At 25.8% G+C, this 22441-nt stretch overlaps 1 protein-coding gene across 1 annotated transcript in view; it reads right to left on the bottom strand.

Annotated features, from left to right (window-relative positions):
• Nucleotides 1-2120: 2120 nt before the first annotated feature.
• Nucleotides 2121-22441, bottom strand: part of LOC101236788 (uncharacterized) — a 36671-nt gene continuing 16350 nt past the window's right edge. The window contains exons 3-16 of the mRNA XM_065799097.1: nt 17173-17252; nt 17032-17070; nt 16637-16714; nt 14788-14888; nt 7318-7402; nt 6374-6452; nt 5374-5504; nt 5228-5302; nt 4923-5011; nt 4785-4842; nt 4638-4702; nt 4394-4551; nt 3690-3743; nt 2121-3573 (exon numbers count right to left, since the gene is read on the bottom strand). Of these exons, the coding sequence (XP_065655169.1) occupies nt 2504-3573; nt 3690-3743; nt 4394-4551; nt 4638-4702; nt 4785-4842; nt 4923-5011; nt 5228-5302; nt 5374-5504; nt 6374-6452; nt 7318-7402; nt 14788-14888; nt 16637-16714; nt 17032-17070; nt 17173-17252 (2162 nt within the window). The 3' untranslated portion in view covers nt 2121-2503. The remainder of the gene's footprint in view (nt 3574-3689; nt 3744-4393; nt 4552-4637; nt 4703-4784; nt 4843-4922; nt 5012-5227; nt 5303-5373; nt 5505-6373; nt 6453-7317; nt 7403-14787; nt 14889-16636; nt 16715-17031; nt 17071-17172; nt 17253-22441) is intronic.

The following is a 22441-nucleotide window of genomic DNA, read 5'->3' as shown; positions in this document are numbered from 1 at the left end:
CAACACCATTTCCACAAAACATTGCAGAGAAACAAACCTTACTGGTTTCATTATTCTATAAGGGTACATAGTTTTATGCTTCATAACAAATTTTTTATTTCCAGGGTTATTACACAAATTTGTTTCCTCATAATTCCAAATGTTACAGGGTCGAATTCCTTCAAGCTCAAATTCATATTGTCAAAATAAACTTTTAATTGTTCTTTGTTTATAGCTGCACATTTTCTTTTAATATTTGATGCAATTCTATGGATTAACTGTGAAAGTTTCATAAAACTTGAGACCCAATCATTACCAGGAACATTGTTTTTAAATATTTTTACAGTACGATTTCGCAATTTTAAATAACCAGCTACTAACATTTTAACATCAAGTTTATTTAATGGAAATTCCCAATCACACATAACCTTGATTCTAGATGAAAATAACTGCTCCTCATCATAAGTAAATATGGTTGGAACACAAATGCATTTTTTATGCTTTGACTTCATTTTATTATGTATAGTGCTTCTTGGTATACTAAACCTTTTTGAGGCTTGACGAATAGACATACCTTCATTAATTGGACCCATGCACTCTTTCAAAATAATAGCATTGGAACAAGTGTTGTATGCACGTTTTCCAACACTATACTTGTTACATTTACAAGGAATTATGCTTTAAACAAAAGTAAATATAAACAACACAAGCAAACTGCAATTTATTAAACTATTATATAATTTTATTAAATTGCAATTAAATTTAAAATTAAGAGTCTAGAAATTTTAATTTTGTTATAAAGTTAATAAAATTATGATTTAGCAACAACAACAACAACAACAACAACAACAACAACAACAACAACAACAAATAGTTTAACAAGAAAAAATACTTTTTTTAAAATCCTAAAATACATTCATGCTAAAAACCGTTTTTCAAAATAAATTATTTGGATAACATGCTTCAAAAAAATATTCTAATTATAATAAAATACGATCAGACTACTTTAAAATGAATATTATTTACTTGGCCAAAGTTACCCCAAAAGAGTATAAACCTACGGGTAACTTTGACCACCCTGTAAAAAAACCAAAATGTTGATACTTGAGCCAAAAACTTTTTGCCTAATTTTATCTGAACGTCTGTCTTTAAAACAGAAAAAAAACTGAGTTGTTTGCTATCATTTTTATCTTCACCTAGACAACATTCTGTTTTACAGTTTTTGATTGTGTTTTACCAAGATGTAGTTTTCATTCTTTTTCACATGTAGTAAAGAGCATTTGCAACAAACTTTAGACCAAAATTTAAGCAAAAAAGATTGCATTTACAAATAAAACAAAAATAGTAAAACGTGACTGAACTGTTTAAAAGTTACAGATGTTTGATTAAAATTTTTAGAAATGGCCAAAGTTACCCCGGTTTACGGTAATTCTTTTTTTAATGTTTTAATAAAAATTTTCAGTGATTTTTGTCCAGTGAAACTTGTTTTTTTTTTTAATTGTCGGTTACAAGCATACTCCCGAGACGACTTGAAATTGCTTTGATGTTTGCGGCTCGATGAACTTCCATCTGTTTTATACTTCCATGATGATACGTACAAATATTTGATACCAGCTAAAATTAATATTAAATTTTGGGCTTAAAATTGTTGCCAAAATAAATAAAAAAGTTCTATAAATTTTTAACTTAATAGTAGATTAATAATCTTTTTAATAGTTTGCGCCAACTTTTTTTTTTTGAGGCCCCAGAATGGCCCCAAGAAAATTTTTAAAAATAATTGAAGGTTAAAAATGTTATCTTAATTCATACTTTTTAAGACTGCGCTTTAATATTTACAAAAAATTTTGCCGTTAGGGCTACAGAGCTCGAAGAGTAAAATCAGAGGCAACTAGCCCCGGTCTCCCCTACTCTTTTCATAAAAAGTTTACTCTTTAGGAAAAACTTTGCTGATTCATGCGCGTTAGTTAATGATAAATTTGGGGTGATTAGAATGTTACAAATCTGGTTGCACCAGACTTATAGTTCAACGTGATCTACTTTATAAATTAAACGGTAAAACTGTTACCTTATAACATTAGCCAACTACAGCACCCTTTTTGGTTGTAGTCTATTGAAATAATAAAACATATAAAAAAAGTTAATTTTTGAAATTTGTATACACTATCTTCTCTCAAAAAATTGTTCGTAAAAAAAAACTAAAAACAGTTAATAAATATTGCGTTTGTGAATTTTTGAGTAACATAGTTAATATTGATTTAAAATAACAGTTAATCTGCAAATTAAAAAAAATTTTAAATAATATTTTTTCATTATTATTTCGAATTCTAGGTTAGGAAAATATAAAACAACGTTATCAATAAAATATTCCTCAGCTAATGAAACTATTTTTTTACGAATTTATTAAAAATATTATTCAGAAAATTTTTAAAAACCAGATAACGATTAAAAAATTAAAACATTTCTTTCCGAAAAAAAAAGAAATAAAGTCGATGTTTACATAACTAGATAAAAAAACATGAGAATATTAAGTAAACCATGACATAAAACCAATTGACAATCCTGAACTTTGAACAGTTTCTGATTGAGGCAATGGTTCAGATGCAGCATGATTATTAGAAGAAATCTTATCTGTTAATGTATTAGAACTTGTTTTAGCATCATTATTTGGATTTTGAATATTTACAAGATTTAGAGCACTTTCTAATCCAAAAGGATTCGGTTGAGATCGCAGTTTTAAATTTACAAGTAAACTTGCAAGGTTACCGTGGTTACCTCGGTTAATGTTATTTAGTGCGTTATTCTTTGATTGTACTTCGGCTGCATCGTCTAGTTCGTTAGATAAATTGGGGTCTACATTACTTACAGAATTTTGATTAGTTTGCTCAAATGCCGGCGTAGAACGAGAGAAGCGAAGCAATCTATGACTATAAGCAGGTAAATCTGTCGGATCCGTACGATTAATTAGGCCTAAAGGACCACCAACGTTATCTAAACCTATAGAATTATTCGAAGATTTTGTTTCCTCAAAAATCAGCTCTGAAGTACGCGATTCAGAAATTCTTCTTTCTGCGGCTTTTGTCAAGGCACGTGAAACGTTTGGCATATCCTTATAATCAGATCGAGGTAAAACAACTTGAGATTTAGGTGACTCCGAAATAGATTGCAAAATGCGCCGTCCTGTTTTTGCTTCAACATTAACTTTGCTTATTGCGTTTGCTATCATACCAATAACTTCTGATTTGGATTTGTCAGAATTTGTTTCATCCTTTAGCAACATTCTTCCTTGACGCAAAGAAGTAAGAGCATTCGATGTTCGTGTAATTATTGTTCGTTTCTTATGTGTCTGATCAAGATCACCAAAAAAAACATTTGAATTTTCTGTAGAGGAAGGTGTAAAACTTTGTTCATATTTTTGTTCTGGTATAACAAGATTATCAGGTTTTTTTCTTGGAGGTGGAATAGGAGTGTTATTTAAAATTATTTTGTCTTCTGATATGATACTTATATTCTCTTTGCTAGGTTCAGAAATGCTGTTTATACCGCCATTAACATTTTTTGATGCTAAATGATGCCATTTGTTTAATGTATCTGAACCTATAATTGAAGAAAAAAATTATTTTTATTAAACTTTTCAATCAAGGAAAATTGAGTGCCTTAAGTCTCAAGTTATAGCTTTCTAAGTTTTTAACTAAAAACAAGTTTTAACATACCTTCCATAGGCTTTACAATTTGCAATCTTTTGAGTGTTTTTTTTCGTGTAGTTTCTAAAAAAAGACAAAAACATTTTTTTTATTCGTCTATTATTAAAATATATTGTATATGTAAAATTACTTTAACAAAACACAAGTAACAAAAATTTATTAAAACAGAGCTGTTTCTTAGATTTTAGCTTATTCATTATCAAATTGTAAGTTGAAATAAAATTGTAACTACAATTATAAAATTAATATTATAAAAATCCAATAATACAAAACTTATGTGGTAATGTAAGAGTGGTGAAGTAATAGCTTTGTAAATAAAAAGTTTCAAGTTCAATCCCAACATGTTCCTGATAGTACCGTACTATCAGTTTGTTTCTCCTTGTATTCTCGCAACAATAATGGATATGAATACATTAAAAAAAAATATTTATTCTATTTTTCTTCGAAACGATCATATTGTTTTTTGAAAGATTTTTCAAGATGAGATAACATATTCTAGTACTAAAGTTGTAATATAAGAAATAATATAATTATTATTATACATTACAGTAACGTATTTGCAAACAATGTGTTTGATATGTATACGTATTTGCAAACAATGTGTTTGATATAAATGAAGTTTCCAAAGATAAAGAATTTTGACATTCTAAATTTTAAAATTTTCTTCAAATTCTTAAATAAAAGAATAAGTCATTAAAAAAAAAAAAAAGTACCATCAGGAAGCGAACTTATATTTGAAGATATGTCAAGATAAGTATCATCTGAAGTGTAACTGGATGCTGAAGGTGAAGAACGACCAGATGTAGACAAAACTTCAGAACTTTTTGTGTTTAAATATCGAACACTCCTTAATGTTTTAGTTGTTTGCTGCCTGAAAAAATAATCATAAATGGAATAGATAAGTATAAAACTAGAATAAACTTGGAATACAAAATAGAACACAGATTCATAAAATACCTTAAACTTTGATTATTAAGAATGTCTCTTCGAACTGTTTCTTCAATTTCATTGGCTAATGAGTCCTAATTCATGCAAAAAAAGGAGTTAAAAAACAAGTCACCATAACATTTATTTGAAAATATAAAAAAAGTTTATTTAGCTTACATGCAACAATGAAGTATTAGACGAATCGCTAAGCCACTCAGATGTGTTTGATGGAAACCTTTGATAAAAATAATTATCAAACCATTTACATAGAACATAAAAATAAATATATAAAATTAATAAATTTAAAACACTTACTCAAGCCGTGTTTTAAGTTCTTTAAGTTCCTCTTGGTTTTCCTTCAAAATATCAGCAGCATCTCGAAACTTCTTATGCATTTCTGCGAGCTAAAGATCATTCCTTATGATACAATTCACAACATCGATAGACACAAGTATATATATACATATATACATACACACATACATACATACATATATATATATATACACATATTATATATACATATATATATATATATATATATAATATAATATAATATATATATATATATATATATATATATATATATATATATATATATATACTATTTTAAATTTTACTTGATGCTGGAGATTCTCTTTGCTCATATTACATTCAATTAGCTGAATCTGCAGCTCTTCATTTTCCAAACTCAACTAAAAGAGAGAAAATTATCTAAAACTAGATCAAAGAAAGTAAACAACAAATTAGCATGTTTAAAATGTACCTGTTTTTGTTTCTTTTGAAGTTCAACAACAGTTTGAATAAGGTTCGATATTTCTTCCTGTTGTTGCATGTTATCTTCAAACTTCTCTGCAATTTCATCTGTTAGATTTGAAATCTGCTGTTTTGCTTGGGCTGTTTAATATTAAAAAAAAAAAAAAAAGTTGAACATTATTATTATTAAATAAAGCTATTAAAAATAAAAATAAAAACTATTAAAAGTAAAATTTGCATCCTTTAAATAAATTATTTGAACAAGTATATATAAAATAATATTGCTAACTCAGAGTGGAGAATAGTTTCCTCTTAAATAACATTTACAGAAATTCAGCATTAGCAAACATGATGTATTTTATACTAACAAAAAATTGAAAGATTTGAACAAATAATTTATTATCAAGTACTGCCTATGTATAATTCTTAGAAAACATAAAGAAGCGACCATGCCAACAGCCAGTAAAAAAAAGAAAAAGTGTACTGATAGTTAAAAACCCATAAGTAAAATGCAATCTATGTTGTTTATAGATTTGACAACAGCAAACTATCAATTTCACAAGACATCAGAATTCCACTGATTACACCAGATATCAGCCATTAACTTACTCACCAAATCTTATTTTTAATCATGTCATTTTGCTGAAAGTGTTTTGCAGACATAGCTAACAATGTCTTGCCATCAGAGCTAAAATAGATTATGCAATCTTGCTCTCAGAGCTGAAATAGCTTAGTTATATAAAATTAGAAGTTGAAATGTTTAGAGTAAAAAAACCGTTATAACTGCAATTCCAACTTCTATCCAAGTTTTAAAAAACTTGGATAAAAGATGCAAACATGAAAAAAAGCTGTCTTGTGCTAAAGGGCTTAAAGCCATTTAAAATCTTTTAAGCTTTTAAATATGAAAAATTTAATAGTACACAACACCATACACTACATATCAAAACATAAAATTGGTAACAAACTAACATAAAATTAAAATATTAAATTCAATCACAATAAAAAGTTACATAGTTGTTCAATGCAGTCAAAAACCAATGATTCTTCTTGCTGCTCAGCTTCGCTCGTTAGAATTCTTAAATTCATGGCCTAAATTGAGAGAAACTAAAAAATTAGAGAATGTCCATAAATATCTGATTTAAATTTCATTAAATAAACTGTAAATTCCTAAATTTATAACAAATATATTCAGAAATAAAGCTGCATTTAAATTAATAATATAAATTACACAGACTTTGTATTATAACCTAACATTTGATTTAAATACAAATGATTGTTTAAAAAATGACAAAGCCTTTTAGACACTTCCTTAGGTAATGGGATTACTAATAAAAATAGATTTACTTAACAAAAAAATTTAACATATTTATGGTCAACTTTATAAAAACTATGATAATTATGTTAAATATGCTTCACTTCATGAAAAAGTATGACACAATTATGTTTCACTTTAGAGAATAAATTAACATATTTAAGACTATTGGCATTAAAAGTTGATTAAACATAAAGATGCTTCAAATTTAATGGTAAATTAGTTTAAATTGTAAGCAATTCAAATTGTATGCAGTGTTGTGTCTTGTGGGTTGGAGGTCTGCCCAATAAATCTGCCATTAGGGCCTCAAAATATTTAAAAAAAAGCTTGTTAAATTTGCAAAAGGGGCCTCTAACTTACAAAAAGGCTCCCTTAAACTTGCTAATCCCTCCCCTGAATAGGGGGTGTGCAGTAGCCATGGCTATGAGCAGATGATATTATGTATTAGAATATTATAACAACAGAGAAAATTTACAAGCCAAAATGTTTAAATGGTTCATCAAATGTTTACTAAAATTTAACATCTACAAAATCAAAATAATGCAATCATTTAAGAATGTTAGAAATATTTATAACACTAAAAATATGATTAGTTATTATGATTTATGATTTGTTTAAAAAAATTTAGAATAAAAATTATACATCATTAAATAACTGCTGATTGTTTCGTTCTAAACTTCTGCACCTTTTTTCAAGCATTATCATGTCTTCATCTTGACATCCATCACTAAAAAAAAAAGACTTTTATAAAAATTGCATAAGTTAAAATAAAAACTACTAAATTGCAAAAATAAAAAAAAATCGTAATGAAAAAATATATTTAAGCTATAAACTTAAAAAATAAAAGTAAATGAAGAATATAAGAAAAAAACCTCAGTCACACTTTCAGTTTTTTGAAGTTATAGGGTGAACAATTAATATAGTTTAATAAAGAGCATTTTAATATATGCTATAACATCTGTTATAGTAGGATATAGTATAATAATATCTGTTATATATATTTATAATATAATAAATCTGTTAATTTCAGGGGAAGTAACAGCAATATATAACAAGATAACTTGTAGTTTTACTATTTTTAATAACTGATTAACAAAATCTCAGGAAAAACTTCAAAAAAACAACAACTGAATATACTTTTTGGAAAGAACTAAAAAAGTTTTTTTCGACCATCTAAATTTGAAGGGTTAGAAACACAAAAACTACAAAAAATTTGTTTTTGAGTTAAGTATGCAGAAATACTCACCATAGTCCTTTCTATCAGTGCCACAAAATTGTATTTCCTTAATAACTATGAGATACATTTATGGATATTAATAAATATCCATAAACATATCTCATAATTTTAAAATAATGAAAATAACACAACAACCCATCAGCTGATACATCTTTGTGTATCAACACATTTGACAATTTGTAGGTACATTTTTGTGTTATTGACTCAGCAAATTACTAACAATTTTAACAAAATTAAAAACATTTTGCAAATATTTTTGTATAAATAAACTACCAGGACTTTAATACATTCAAGTAAATACAAAGTGATAGACTGGCCTTATTACAAACACAAAAGTTTTTTTTAATATTTAACCATAAATATAATAATCAACGTAATATATATATATATATATATATATATATATATATATATATATATATATATATATATATATATATATATATATATATATACACACATATATATATATATGATTAATAATATATATATATATATATATATATATATATATATATATATATATATATACACTGGCGAGCAAAAAAAAATGAACAGTACAATTTTTTAGTAAATTATGTATTATTAATCAATTAAAAATATAATACATAAAATGTAACATGTCGCTTATGTTAAATACATATACATACACATATATACGACTCATTTTGAAAAAAAAAATTAATATTTTGTGTGGCCACCACCATTTTTCATCACTTCATTTAATCGACGCGGCATCAACTCAATTAAATTTGCTATCAAACGGTCAGGTATCGTAACCCAAACTTGTTTTATGGCTGCCCAAAGATCAGCCATAGATGAAATAACACATTTTTATGGACCTCTTTATCCATATAGTCCCACAAATTTTCAATGCGATTAAGGTCTGGACTTTGGACAGGCCAATTTTAAGTAAGAGAAGAAGAGGAAGAAGAGGTACTTTTTCACATGGGTGTATTTTGAACCCCTGATCTTTAAGACGCCACGAAATTGTCTTACAGCACGCCATAAAAAGGCAAGGTTAGCTTGGGTAAAGTATAATAAAAACACAGACTGGACAAAAATATTATGATCAGATGAATCACGATTTTGTTTGCATTCAGATCGTCCACAGATGTGCATTAGACATAAGAACGAACAATTAAATCCAGATTGTATTCACCAAACGGTAAACGGTAATCTTGGAATTATGGTTTGGGGTTGTTTTTCTGCCAAAGGTGTGGACAAATTGCATAGAGTCGAAGATGGATTACGAATAAATTCCAATAAATACATTAGTATTCTACAAAAATCTTTGCTGCCCACACTGGAAGAATTAGAAGAGGATGAAATTAAATTTCAACATGACAATGCTCCTTGCCATACGTCTAAACAAGTTAAAAAATGGCTCAAGGATAACAATATCTTCCTTTTTGAAAATTGGCCTGCCCAAAGTCCAGACCTTAATCCCATTGAAAATTTGTGGGACTATATAGATAAAGAGGTCCATAAAAATAATATTTCATCTTTGGATGATCTTTGGGCAGCCATAAAACAAGTTTGGGTTACGATACCTGACCGTTTGATAGTAAATTTAATTGAGTCGATGCCGCGTCGATTAAATGAAGTGATGAAAAATGGTGGTGGCCACACAAAATATTTTTTTTTTTTTTCAAAATGAGTCGTATATATGTGTATGTATATGTATTTAACATAAGCGATATGTTATATTTTATGTATTATATTTTCAATTGATTAATAATACATAATTTACTGAAAAATTGTACTGTTCACTTTTTTTGCTCGCCAGTGTGTATATATATATATATATATATATATATATTTATATATATATATATATATATATATATATATATATATATATATATATATATATATATATATATATATATATATATATATATATATATATATGTATATATGATTAATCGAAACAACCTGAAAGTTAGCTATAGCTGTCTACCAAATATTTGCAACATCATCACTTCACATAACAATAAAATTTTATCAAATTCTTCAAACCTTAATGCTCCAACGTGCAATTGCCGACATATTAATTTATGTCCACTTAATGGAAAATATTTAATTAAAAATGTCATCTATTTATGTAATAAGACAAATTATTAAAATCATCTCATTTATGTAATAAGACAAATTAATTAAGACAAATCCGCAAGATGAAGGTAGATATTATATTGGGCTTACAGAAAAAACTTTTAAAGATCGTCTTTACATGCACAATAATTCCTTTTGTTATGAAAGTGGATCAAACTCTACCGAACTTTCTAAATTTGTGTGGAGTGTTAAAAAGAAAGGTTTAAATCCTGTCCTTTTGTGGAAAATTTTAGCCAAGGCTGAACCGTTTAAACCTGGTGGTAAGTCATGCAAATTATGCTTGATGGAAAAATATCATATAATTTCATCCCCATTGCCTTTACTAAATAAGTGAAACGAACTTGCGTCTAGGTGTCCCCATGAAAACAAATATATGATGAATAACTTTAATGTCATCAAAGACACTCCACTGTATTTTTAATATACTTTTTGTTGTTGTTGTTTTTTTTGAGATTTTTAACATCTGATGATCATTATTTGCGTGAAACTCTGAGTAATGTTTTAAATAAATCGAGTGTTATAATTATTTAGTTTTTTACTATATATATATATATATATATATATATATATATATATATATATATATATATATATATATATATATGTATATATATATATATATATATATGTATGTATATATATATATATATATTTATATATATATATATATATATATATATATATATATATATATATATATATATATATATATATACATATATATATATATATTTATATCAGGAATGTGGAGTCACAAAAAGATTACTTTACCCTAGTTTTTGGCATCCAGGAGCTCTAAAAATATAAATAAGTTTATGGAATACTATTAGGAAAAAAATTAAAACTTTTAGATTAGAGGAACAATCGTTTTTTGAGTCCGGAGTCCTTAGGTATAATGGCGGCAAGGACTCCGGGACTCCAGGATTCCGGGAGTCCTTGTCCTTGCCGTCATTAAATCTCATAAAAAAGTCATTAAATCTCATGAATTTTTTTATTATAGCAGATAATAAGTTAACAAACATGTTTAGAGCTTCTGGATACTAAAGACTTGGAAAAAGTAGAGATATAAAGATGGAGTCCTTTTGGGACTCCGCATCCCTGATTTATATATATATTTATATATGCACATATCAGGGGCTATTCTATGAAAAAATTTTTTTTTCATAGAATAGCCCTTGATATGTGCATGCAGTACCGGAGGTACTGGGAGGCAGCAGTACCCACCCCCTCCCAAAGAAATTTAGCAAAAAAATTGCCAAATATCAGCATTTTTTCTGGAAAAATTTTTTTTGTCGTAAAAACATAAAAAAAAGGTCCTCAACTTTTAATTAGGGTAGCGCCCAAATATGGTAGAAGCTGCCAAAAAACGGTCAGGAATAACCTCTGTATATATAAACATATATACATTCATACATATATATATATATATATATACTCACATACATACATATATACACACACATATATACATACATATATATATATATGTATATATATATATACACATATATATATACACATACACACATATATGTATATATATATATACTATAGTATATATATATATACTATATATATGTGTGTATATATATATATATACATATATACACTATAGTATATATCTATATGCTATAGTATATATATGTATATATATATATATATATACATACTATAGTAAATATCTATATACTATAGTATATATATATATATATATATATATATATATATATATATATATATATATATATTTATATATATATATATATATATATGTATATATATATATATATATATGTATATATATATATTTATATATATATATATATATATATATATATATATATATATATATATATATATATATATATATATATATATATATATATATATACACAATAGTATATATAGATTAGCAGTTGCTACTAGCACTTTGCTTACTAGTTTTATTTATTTCTATAGCATAGGGGAGAACGGGGTGAGATGGGACTTGGCAATATCTCAGTGAAAAATTTAATAAAGCAAAAGTTTTTTATATATGTTATAAGTTTGCAATAGATTCTTCATATTATTGTGTTATTTAGGTTTCAGAAGTATTTTTTTTCAGATTAATTGCGAATATGTAAAAATCTAACAATTTTACTGGATTTTGAAGACATCATTAATATTAAATATTTATGTGTTGTTTGCATATATTTTTATGTTTATGGTTTTTAATTATTCACTATTGTTTTATTTAACTACTGAAGAAGTATGATTAGCATATGGCTACGAGAACTATATAAAATAAAGGTTTTCTCACACCTACTAGTGATGGGGTGACTTGGGACAGGAGAATTGGAGTGAAATGGAACACTGTTCAATTTTATCATTTTTATCATTACTCTGATGAGCAACATAAATATACTTTTAATAAGACACAAGAAGATGAACTTTCAATATATCTTCGTAAGATATATATAAGCATCTAATATGCATTATGGACTTGATGTTAGAGAAACAAAGCAACTTGCATATCAATATGCAATTAAAAATTACATTAAAATACCAGAAAACTGGAAAAAGAGTGAAAAGCTGGAACTGAATCGTTTTATTTATTCTTAAATCGTACAAAATTATCTATTCGTACGCCAGAAGCTACCAGCCTCAGTTGAACAACTAGTTTCAATCGCACAAATGTAGATACTTTCTTCAAAAACCTTGACAGTGTGCAGAAGCGCTATAACTTTTCTGCTGATTGCATTTACAATATTGATGAAACAGGTCTGACAACTGTTCATAAGCCAGTGAAAGTGATTGCTGGTAAAGGAGTAAAGCAAGTAGGACAGGTAACTTCTGCTGAAAGGGGAACCCTAGTTACAATGGTGGGTTGCATTAATGCCCTTGGAAATTTTATTCCACCGTTTTTGATATTTCCTCGTGTCCACTTTTGTAGCCATCTGCTTAAAGGTGCACCAACAGGTACAAAAGGTGATGCTAATCCTAGTGGATGGATAAATACAGAAATTTTTTTGAAATGGTTTGATCATTTTGTGGAGGATGGACATCCTAGCAAGAATCATCCATTACTTTTGATAATGGACAACCACAAAACTCATATATCGATAGAACTGATGGATAAAGCTAAGGAAAGCAATGTTGTGCTCTTGACATTGCCATCCCATTGCACCCACAAACTCCAACCACTTGACAGATTAGTATTTGGGCCATTAAAGAAATTTTACAATTCAGCATGTGATCATGGTTAAAGGCACATCCAAATACTCCTATGACGATATATGACATTTCTGAAAATTTAGGAATAGCTTATACAAGAGCCTTTACTTCCCAAAACATTCAAAATGGTTTTAAAGCAGCTGGCATTTTCACGTACGATCCATATGTTTTCAGTGATGTCAACTTTTTATGTTCTTATGTATCTGATCAACCAATTCCAGCAAATGACAACTCCGACAAACAAACAATCCCCACATCACTGTATATTGTATCTGAAGTTATTAATGAAAAGAAACAGCAAATCAGCACTTCTGCCTTCCGTTGGACAGCAGAAGATATAAGGCCATTTCCAAAAGAGGGTGAAAAGGTGGCAAAGAGAAAAAGTGCAAAAAGAAAATGTTCTAGGTCTCTGGTATTGACTGACACACCAACAAGAAATGAACTAGTGGAAAGTTTATCAGAATGTAAAACAAAAAAAGAAGATAAAGATAAGAAAAAGAAAAAAAGTTACCCCCTCAGACATCAACGTAATTTTGACTCAATTTAAACATCAAGCAACCTGTTGAACAAAGTTACAAATGCATTTAGAATGGTATTTTATTTTTGTTAAACATAAATAAATTTTGAGTATTGTTATGTTTTATAATAGTAGAATAAACAACAAAATAATGCTTGAAATTATTTGTTTCTATTTTTGTCCCATTTCACCCCAACCATTGTCCCATTTGACCCTAACATGGGGTGACATGGGACAAACAGTGTCACTTAAAAAAACCAAGCCCTTGAACTTAATTTGATGGTTAAATAAAGGGTTTTGCAATAATTTAACATGACAATTCATCAGACTATAGTTTTAAACCGATTTGTATGGTTTTTGTGGAAAATTTAAAGCGCAGCACGCAAGCAAATTTTTTTGTCCTATCTAACCCCGTTCTCCCCTACCTTATTTTTAAGACTTTGTATCATTGTGTAACATGGGTTTTAAGTTCTTTCAAAATAAATTTTATGTTAATGATTATTTCATCAAAGCACAAGAAAAGTGCCATGGATATGATTATTTGGATATAATTTATTTATAGAACTTATTTTCATTTATTTTTACTGGTCTTTATTTACTAAGAACTATATAATATATTAATAGTAGTATATATTATGTAATAATGACAATTTTGCTACTTTTAGTGCAGCTCATATTCATTACAAGCCATAAACTTGCATTATAATAGTTTTGTTTATATCAAAATAAATCAATGAAAAATAACAACTGTTAAATAGCCAAGTGATAACCTTATAATGCATACATGTTATTTTTATTTAAAAACATGTATATAATATATCATTATGTAACTTAAAACAAAAATCTTATGTATTTTATTATGAAACTTAAAACACAAATCTTAAAACACAAATGTTATGTAACTTAAAACACAAATCTAATAAATAAAAAATTACAAAAAAAAAAAAAAAAATACTTGTCAAGTATTTAAAAAAAAAAAAAAATTAATAATAAAAAAAAATTTAATATATCTTTAAAAAATATTTATTACTCTCTTGATTCACTTGAATCCAAACTTATCCTTTCATCATCTTCATAATATAACTTGACAAGTTCTGTTTTAATATCCAAATCATGTTTCAGCTGCAATTCCTATATACAAAAACATGCATTTATAGAAAAATATAAATATATACAAAAACATACAAATATACAAAAATATACATATATACAAAATCATAATTATAAACAAAAACATATATATAAACATAAACATACATATATACGAAAACATATATATATATATATATATATATATATATATATATATATATATATATATATATATATATATATATATATATATATAATATATATATATATATATATATGTATATATATATGTATATATATATATATATATACAAAAATATAGAATTGACCGTTAATAACAATCCATCATGTTATTTTAGTATGAATACAAGTTTGAAATTAAATATTTTATAAACTAGAAGTAAATTTTTCTTTAGCTTTTTTTTTTAAATTGAAATAATATAATAATCTCAATACAAATTTATTGTAAAATAATAAAAAACGAAGAAACTTAACAGCTAAAATATTGAAAATAAAACAAGTGTTCACTTGTATTAAAAAAAAGTGGCTAAAACAAACAAACCACAATAACAAATTTAACAAACCTTAATAAAAAAATATTCACAAAGCATTAAAAAAAAAGAATTAATATTGTAGACAGTTCTTTTGCTTTTAAGCATTCATTGATATGTTTCGGCATGGAATTTACTAAATTCTTAGTAATATCTTTTTAAACACTATTCAGTAATTTTGTTACTAATTTTTTCAGCTGGTCTAGATCTTTTATTTCAATTTTACCAAGATTGTGGTTTAACCAAGACTACATTCTCTATTTAATTGAGATCTGGACTATTGTATCTTTGCCCTTTTTGACTAAGATCAGTAGATGGTAAATATCTTTTTTTTTTCACTATGCGAATAAGTGAACGTTCCTTTCTTTTATTTATTTATTCTTTAATTTATATATATTATTCTTCCAGGACACAAAAGCTTTTCAATTGTATTGTATCTTTAATATCGCCTGACTATTCTGCTAAAAGTTGCATGTGTTGTGTTAAAATGTTTTACAATTACTCTCATTGAGATGTTTTGTTCATTCATTGCTATGACTTTTTATATTATTAATAATTTTTCCAGTCAATTTGATTGTTCTATTGCTGAAATATTGCAGTTAATTAGATACTAATTTTTCTTTTTCATTTTATGAAAATTTTTGAAATATTTATAACAATTTAAATAAAATTTCTCAAATAATTATAAATAATTTCCAATAATTGCAAAGTTTTAATCATAGACAAAAGAAATTTTGAGGGAAGTTTGAAATAATAAAGTGAATTGTTAATTTTGGCCATTATAACTATTTTAGATTATAAGATATGTGTCAAAAAAAACAATACAACTAGCTCATCAAATAATATTTTGATGAATATATTATATTATTTATTTGAAAGAAAATAGGATGCTCATCAATATACACTTTTTATATTTAAAAAGAGTCAAGCAATCATTGATTTAATATCAATCAAAGTCAAATGATATAAAAAAAACATGCTGGATTGTTATTAATGGCCAATACTGTATACATATATACAAAATCATATATATATACAAAAATATATATATATACAAAAACACTCATGTATAAAAAAACATACATGTATAAAAAATTACATAAATACAATAATGCATAATAATAAAACTTACAATGTTTTGTTTTGTTAATAACAAATTATTAACAACAAAAGTTATTTTATTTTACAATACAATAACATAACAATTCCAATTAAAGAAATCAACTATTTGTTCACCTTTTCCTTGGTTTGTGACAAATATTCCTCTATCTTTTCTATTTTTGTCATTAACTTTTTGTTACGCTGAAGCAGTGACTAAAAATAGTTTTTTTTATTTATTTAAACAATTAGTAATAATATTTTTAAAATAATTATATTTTTAAAATAATTATATTTTTAAAATAATTATATTTTTAAAATAATTATATTTTTAAAATAATTATTGTCTTAGCTCTAAACTTTTTATAATTTTTTTTTTTCATTGTTAAGCAAAAATAACTCATTAAATTATTTCCTGTTTTTAATGATTATAAACTTTTTTTATGCCATATTTTAAATAAAAAAACAAAAAACAATACAAAACTAAGAATTTTCTAAAGCACAATGCTAAATTTTAAACATGGAAAATGTACCTGGCCTATCTTTGCTGCTAACTCTAAATCTTTTTCTCTCTGAAGAAAATAAGAATAACAATAATAAATGAGAACTGAAAGTGACTGAGAACATTAAATTTCTTTAAAAAAAAAAGAAAAAAAAAAAGAAATTCTAAATACATCATTTAGTAGACTAGATATCATTTCTAAATCATTACAATGTGTTTTTGTCATCATGTTTGTTCGATCTGATGTGGATGCTGGATAAAAAAAAACAACAACTATAAACTGTATAATGAAAGATATATAACACATTTGAAAATGAAAAACATCATGAGTTTGAAAAATTAAAAATAAGAAGCCTTTTATTATAAAACCATTTAATATAAGAAAAAACAAAAAAAAAAAAAACAGAATAACTTTTAACTATTTTTTAATAATGTTATTATTGTATAGTATAAAGTTTAAAGCTGTCAATCAAAACAAAAATAAACCTACATATATTAATAAAATACTATTTTACTGTAAACAAAGTGAAGCATCAACAAAACTAATATACAATATAAATAATCTATAATAACAATACTAATATACAATATAAATAATATAACAACAATACTAATATACAACATAAAAATTCTATAAATACAAATTATCATATTATTTATTAATATGATAATTTGAATTTCAAATTATTCATGTTATATTAATAATTTGTGATAGAAAGTCAACCTTTATACAAACATTAGAAAGACAAAATTAAAAAATTAGGAGTGTAAACACAATAAACTTAAAATGATTTAAAAAAAGAAAGACTGCAATACATTGAAAATACTGTAAAGAAAAAAAATTGAAACTGCAATACACCTTATATGGTGTAATGAAAAAAGGCTAATTAAAGATATTAAGGAGATAAGAAAGACTGGGGACAGGTTAGGGAAAAAACATTGTTTACAATTGTTAACAATGCAATTCTTTACAAGTAATTACTTCTCTGTCTAATTGACTAACCTTGATATATAATTATTTAAACGGCCGTTTACTTGTTAAATCTTGATACGTAATTAAACAAATGTTTGTATAAAACTAACAAAATGGTCAGTATAAGAATAGGGTTTTAACCATTAAAAAAAAAACAGCAAAAAGCACAACCATTTAAATAAATTATTAATCATGTTAATAAAAAAATAATGACCATTTAAATAAATACTCAGATAATTTAAAGACAATCTATCTTTGCATGTGAGATACATGCCATAAATGTAAAGACTTCACCTTGAAAAATAGTTTTCAATAGGAATTTTAACATGTGTCTTATATAAAGTCTAAAAAAACATCGAAAAAGGTAAAGTAATAAAACTGTTAATCTAAAAGCCTCTTAGTTGCCATAACACAATTAAATTCCTATAAAAGCAGCACAAGATATGACACCTATTTCACCATCTCAGAACTGTGGTATGATAAGACAATAGTTAAACTTTAAAAATTGAAATCTTTTACCAAAAGCTTTCATTTTCTTAAAGTATCTAACAGAAAAACATATTTTTCTATTAAACACTTCAAAGTAGATTTAATTATTTCAAATTGCTAGCTTTCACATTTTATTATATATATATATATATATAAATATATATATATATATATATATATATATATATATATATATATATATATATATATATATATATATATATATACATACACACACAAACAGTAGAGCTTAAAAATTTGCGGACAGGGTGAAAAATTTGAATTATACCAATGTTTTAGCACATACTTTACTAAAGTCAACATATTATATATCAATTAAAAGCATGTTTTCATGTTTATTAAAATTTTTTGAGCAAATATTGGTAATTTAATCATTGTATTATAATTGATTAAAAAAATAACAAATTTTGTTGAGTTCAATAATTTGCAGACAAAAAGTTTACATTTAAAACTCATTAGAAATTCAAAATCGCATTACTTTTTTGTAGGACTATGTTTACAATCAAAAAGGAATTTATCATATTTATTATTATATATATATAAGTCAAATAAATTAATACAACCATCTATGGGAATTGAGTACAATGTTTTCTTGATTATTCTGAATAAATTAGCATGATTTGTTAGCTTGATGCCTAATATTAGTTAGGGAGGGGGGGCAGGGGTTACTGTCGCTCAAATTTTTTTCAAGACAGCCCCTGATATTATATATATATATATATATATATATATATATATATATATATATATATATATATATATATATATATATATATATATATATATAAAATTTATATTTACTCTTGTCTGTCCAATAAACAAATGGAGTGGGGGGTCTTAACAAATGGGAGGGTCAGATTTTTAAAAAAGCTAAAAATGCTTTTGTTATAAAACCATTTTATATAAGAAAAAAAAACAAAAAAAAGAATAACTTTTAACTATATTTTAATAATGTTATTATTGTATATAAAGTTTAAAGCTGTCAATCAAAACAAAAATAAACCTACATATATTAATAAAATACTATTTTACTGTAAACAAAGTGAAGCATCAACAATACTAATATACAATATAAATAATCTAAAATAACAATATTAATATACAATATAAATAATATAACAACAATACTAGTATACAACATAAAAAACCTATAAATACAAATTATCATATTATTTATTAATATGATAATTTGTATTTCAAATCATTAATTTATATTAGTAATTTGTTATACAGAGTCAAACTTTATACATATTAAATATATATTTACTCTTGCCTGTCCAATAAACGAATGGAGTGGGGGATCTTAACAAATGGGAGGGTCGGAATTTTAAAAAAGCTAAAAACACTTTTATTATAAAACCATTTAATATAAGAAAAAAGAATTTTAAAAAAGCTAAAAACACGAAAACACTAGAAAATTATTAAACTCAGAAAATTTTTTTTTGAAATTTAAAAAAAATCTAAAACTGTACTTTTAAAGTACAAGTTTTGAATTTTTCTCTGTTTGGATCTGTTTCCTCATAATGCGGCATGCAATATTATATTGCTTTTTTATCATGGTGACAAAGAATATTTTTCCTTCTCTCCACGAACAAACTTTCTTGACATCTTAACGGGTGATGCGGAAGTTATTGGACAAATCCTAATTTCATTATTTGAACATAATAATTAGTTTTTGTGGTTTTATGCGTTGGCATAAACGTTCTATAAAATATATTCTTTAATATTTGAAACACAATTATTTAAAATGAGGTTAAATGTAGCTGAACGAGAATCTTTTCGAAAGCGACTAAAAATGTTTTTTGTAAATAAACCTAATATAAAAAAAAAATCGTAAATCATTTTGAAAAGGAAGGATTTGCTCAAAGTACAATATATGATAACCTAAAAAGACTTGAAACTGTTCAATCGTTTTCTGATAGAAAGCACCCTGGTCGTCCGACATCCTGGACTAGAGAAAAGAAAGCCGAGTTGACTAGGCTTGTCAACAATCGAAAAGGGGTCAGTCAGAGAAAAATAAGTATTAAATTCGGTGTAAATCAATTGACAATTGGTCGTCAGTTAAAAAAAATGAATATTAAATATAGAAAACGTGAAAAGACTCCAAAATACACTATAGAACAACAAATAAAGGCAAAGAAAAGAAGCAGGAAACTAGTTAACCAACTCTATAACACAATATCGCTTCTAGTCATCGATGACGAAAAATACTTTTGTTTTGCAGGGGACAACATGCCTGGAAATTCTGGATACTACACAAACAACAAAAAGACATGCCCAGAAAGTGTTCGTTTTATAGGAAAAGAGAAATTTCCAAAAAAATTACTAATGTGGATAGCCATATCTGACCCTGGTATGTCCGAGCCATTGTTTCGCACTTCCAAGGCTGTAGCGATCAATTCATCAATCTATATTAATGAATGTTTAGAAAAATGACTTCTTCCATTTATTCACAAGTATCATGAAGACTTTAACTATTTTTTTTGGCCAGATTTAGCAAGTTCTCATTATTCTAAAGATTCTCTAAATTGGATGGACCAATATGTCTATTACGTTGATAAAGAATCCAATCCCCCAAATGTGCCTCAAGCACGACCAATTAAAAATTTTTGGGGACATTTGGCACAGAAGGCTTACGAGGGAGATTGGCAAGCTTCAACAGAGCAAATTTTGATTGATCGCATTAAACTAAAACTACAAGAAGTTAATTTAAACTTTTTACAGTCGCATATGAAAGGCGCCAGAGCAAAATTGAGATCAATTGCAGATGGTGGTGTTTTTTCATATAAAAAATAATATATTTTTATTAAAAGATAAATGCTTTATTTAAAAAAAATAAAATAGTAGTTTTTTTTTTTATTTATAAATAAGTTATTGACGTTTTTATTTTGTCCGATAACTTCCGCATCACTCGTTAAATAGCTTCAGCAAATGAAACTAGGACTGACTAATAGTTTTCAAGAAACGCTTTAGAAAGTTATTTCACACTTAATGACAAAAGAAATATCATTTATGAAAAAATTTTTTAACAAATACACTTCTTTTAACAAATACACTTCTCCTTTCTTAAGATGAAAAGAAGTTTTTTGATTGGTTCTTATTATTTTCATCTATGATGGAGAGACTGACTTTTGAGAAAAGAAAAAATTTATTTATCAAAGTAAAAAAATAACAAAACCATTTTTTATTGCTTCAAAATTAATACACAGGGGGCAAGGGGGTGGGATCCTAATAAGCTCCGGGGGGGGTGGGGTCAAAACAATAATGAAAAATTAATAAGCATCCCCCTACCCCCGTTTATTCAGCAGGTGAGAATATATATATATATATATATATATATATAAAACACATACTTTGAATGTATTTTTCACATACTTGTTTTAATATGTGAAATTATTTTATTATATATACATGCTTTTTTTTTTTAATAATATATACCATGCCTTTTTTTTTTTAAATGAACCATAGGGTTACTTGAAAAAAAAAAAAAAAAAAGCATAGTTTTTTTGGTTTAAACTCCTTTTTTTTAAAAAAAAGCAATGTTTAGTCAACTTTTTCAATAACAAAAAGCATTAGTTATTTTACTTGAGTAAACTATATTTTCTATTAATATTACTGCTGTAATCCATCAACCAATATATTATTATTTAATGTTCTGTATATAAAACCAAGCTTTGCCACTTTTTCTACTTTCATTTTGTTTCTTAACTTGGAATTAACAAGCCCCAAAGTCCAAAAAATTCCTTTGATTCCAGAACTAGAAGCTAGTGGGTTTAACAAAATTTAAATATCCATGATAATGTTGCAGGCCAAAGATTTCCACCATTCTGTAATACATTTTTAAAAACAAATTCACTATACAAATAGCTTTTATCGAATTAAGCAGATTAAGTAAGGAACAAGTTTTAAATTCTTTATCTGCAAAGGTGATTGTAGCTTCATTTTCATTTTTCTAATC

This window comes from Hydra vulgaris, chromosome 06 (assembly GCF_038396675.1).
Source record: "Hydra vulgaris chromosome 06, alternate assembly HydraT2T_AEP".
In the NCBI taxonomy this organism is placed as follows: Eukaryota; Metazoa; Cnidaria; class Hydrozoa; order Anthoathecata; family Hydridae; genus Hydra; species Hydra vulgaris.
This window is presented reverse-complemented; position numbering and strand designations above follow the sequence as displayed.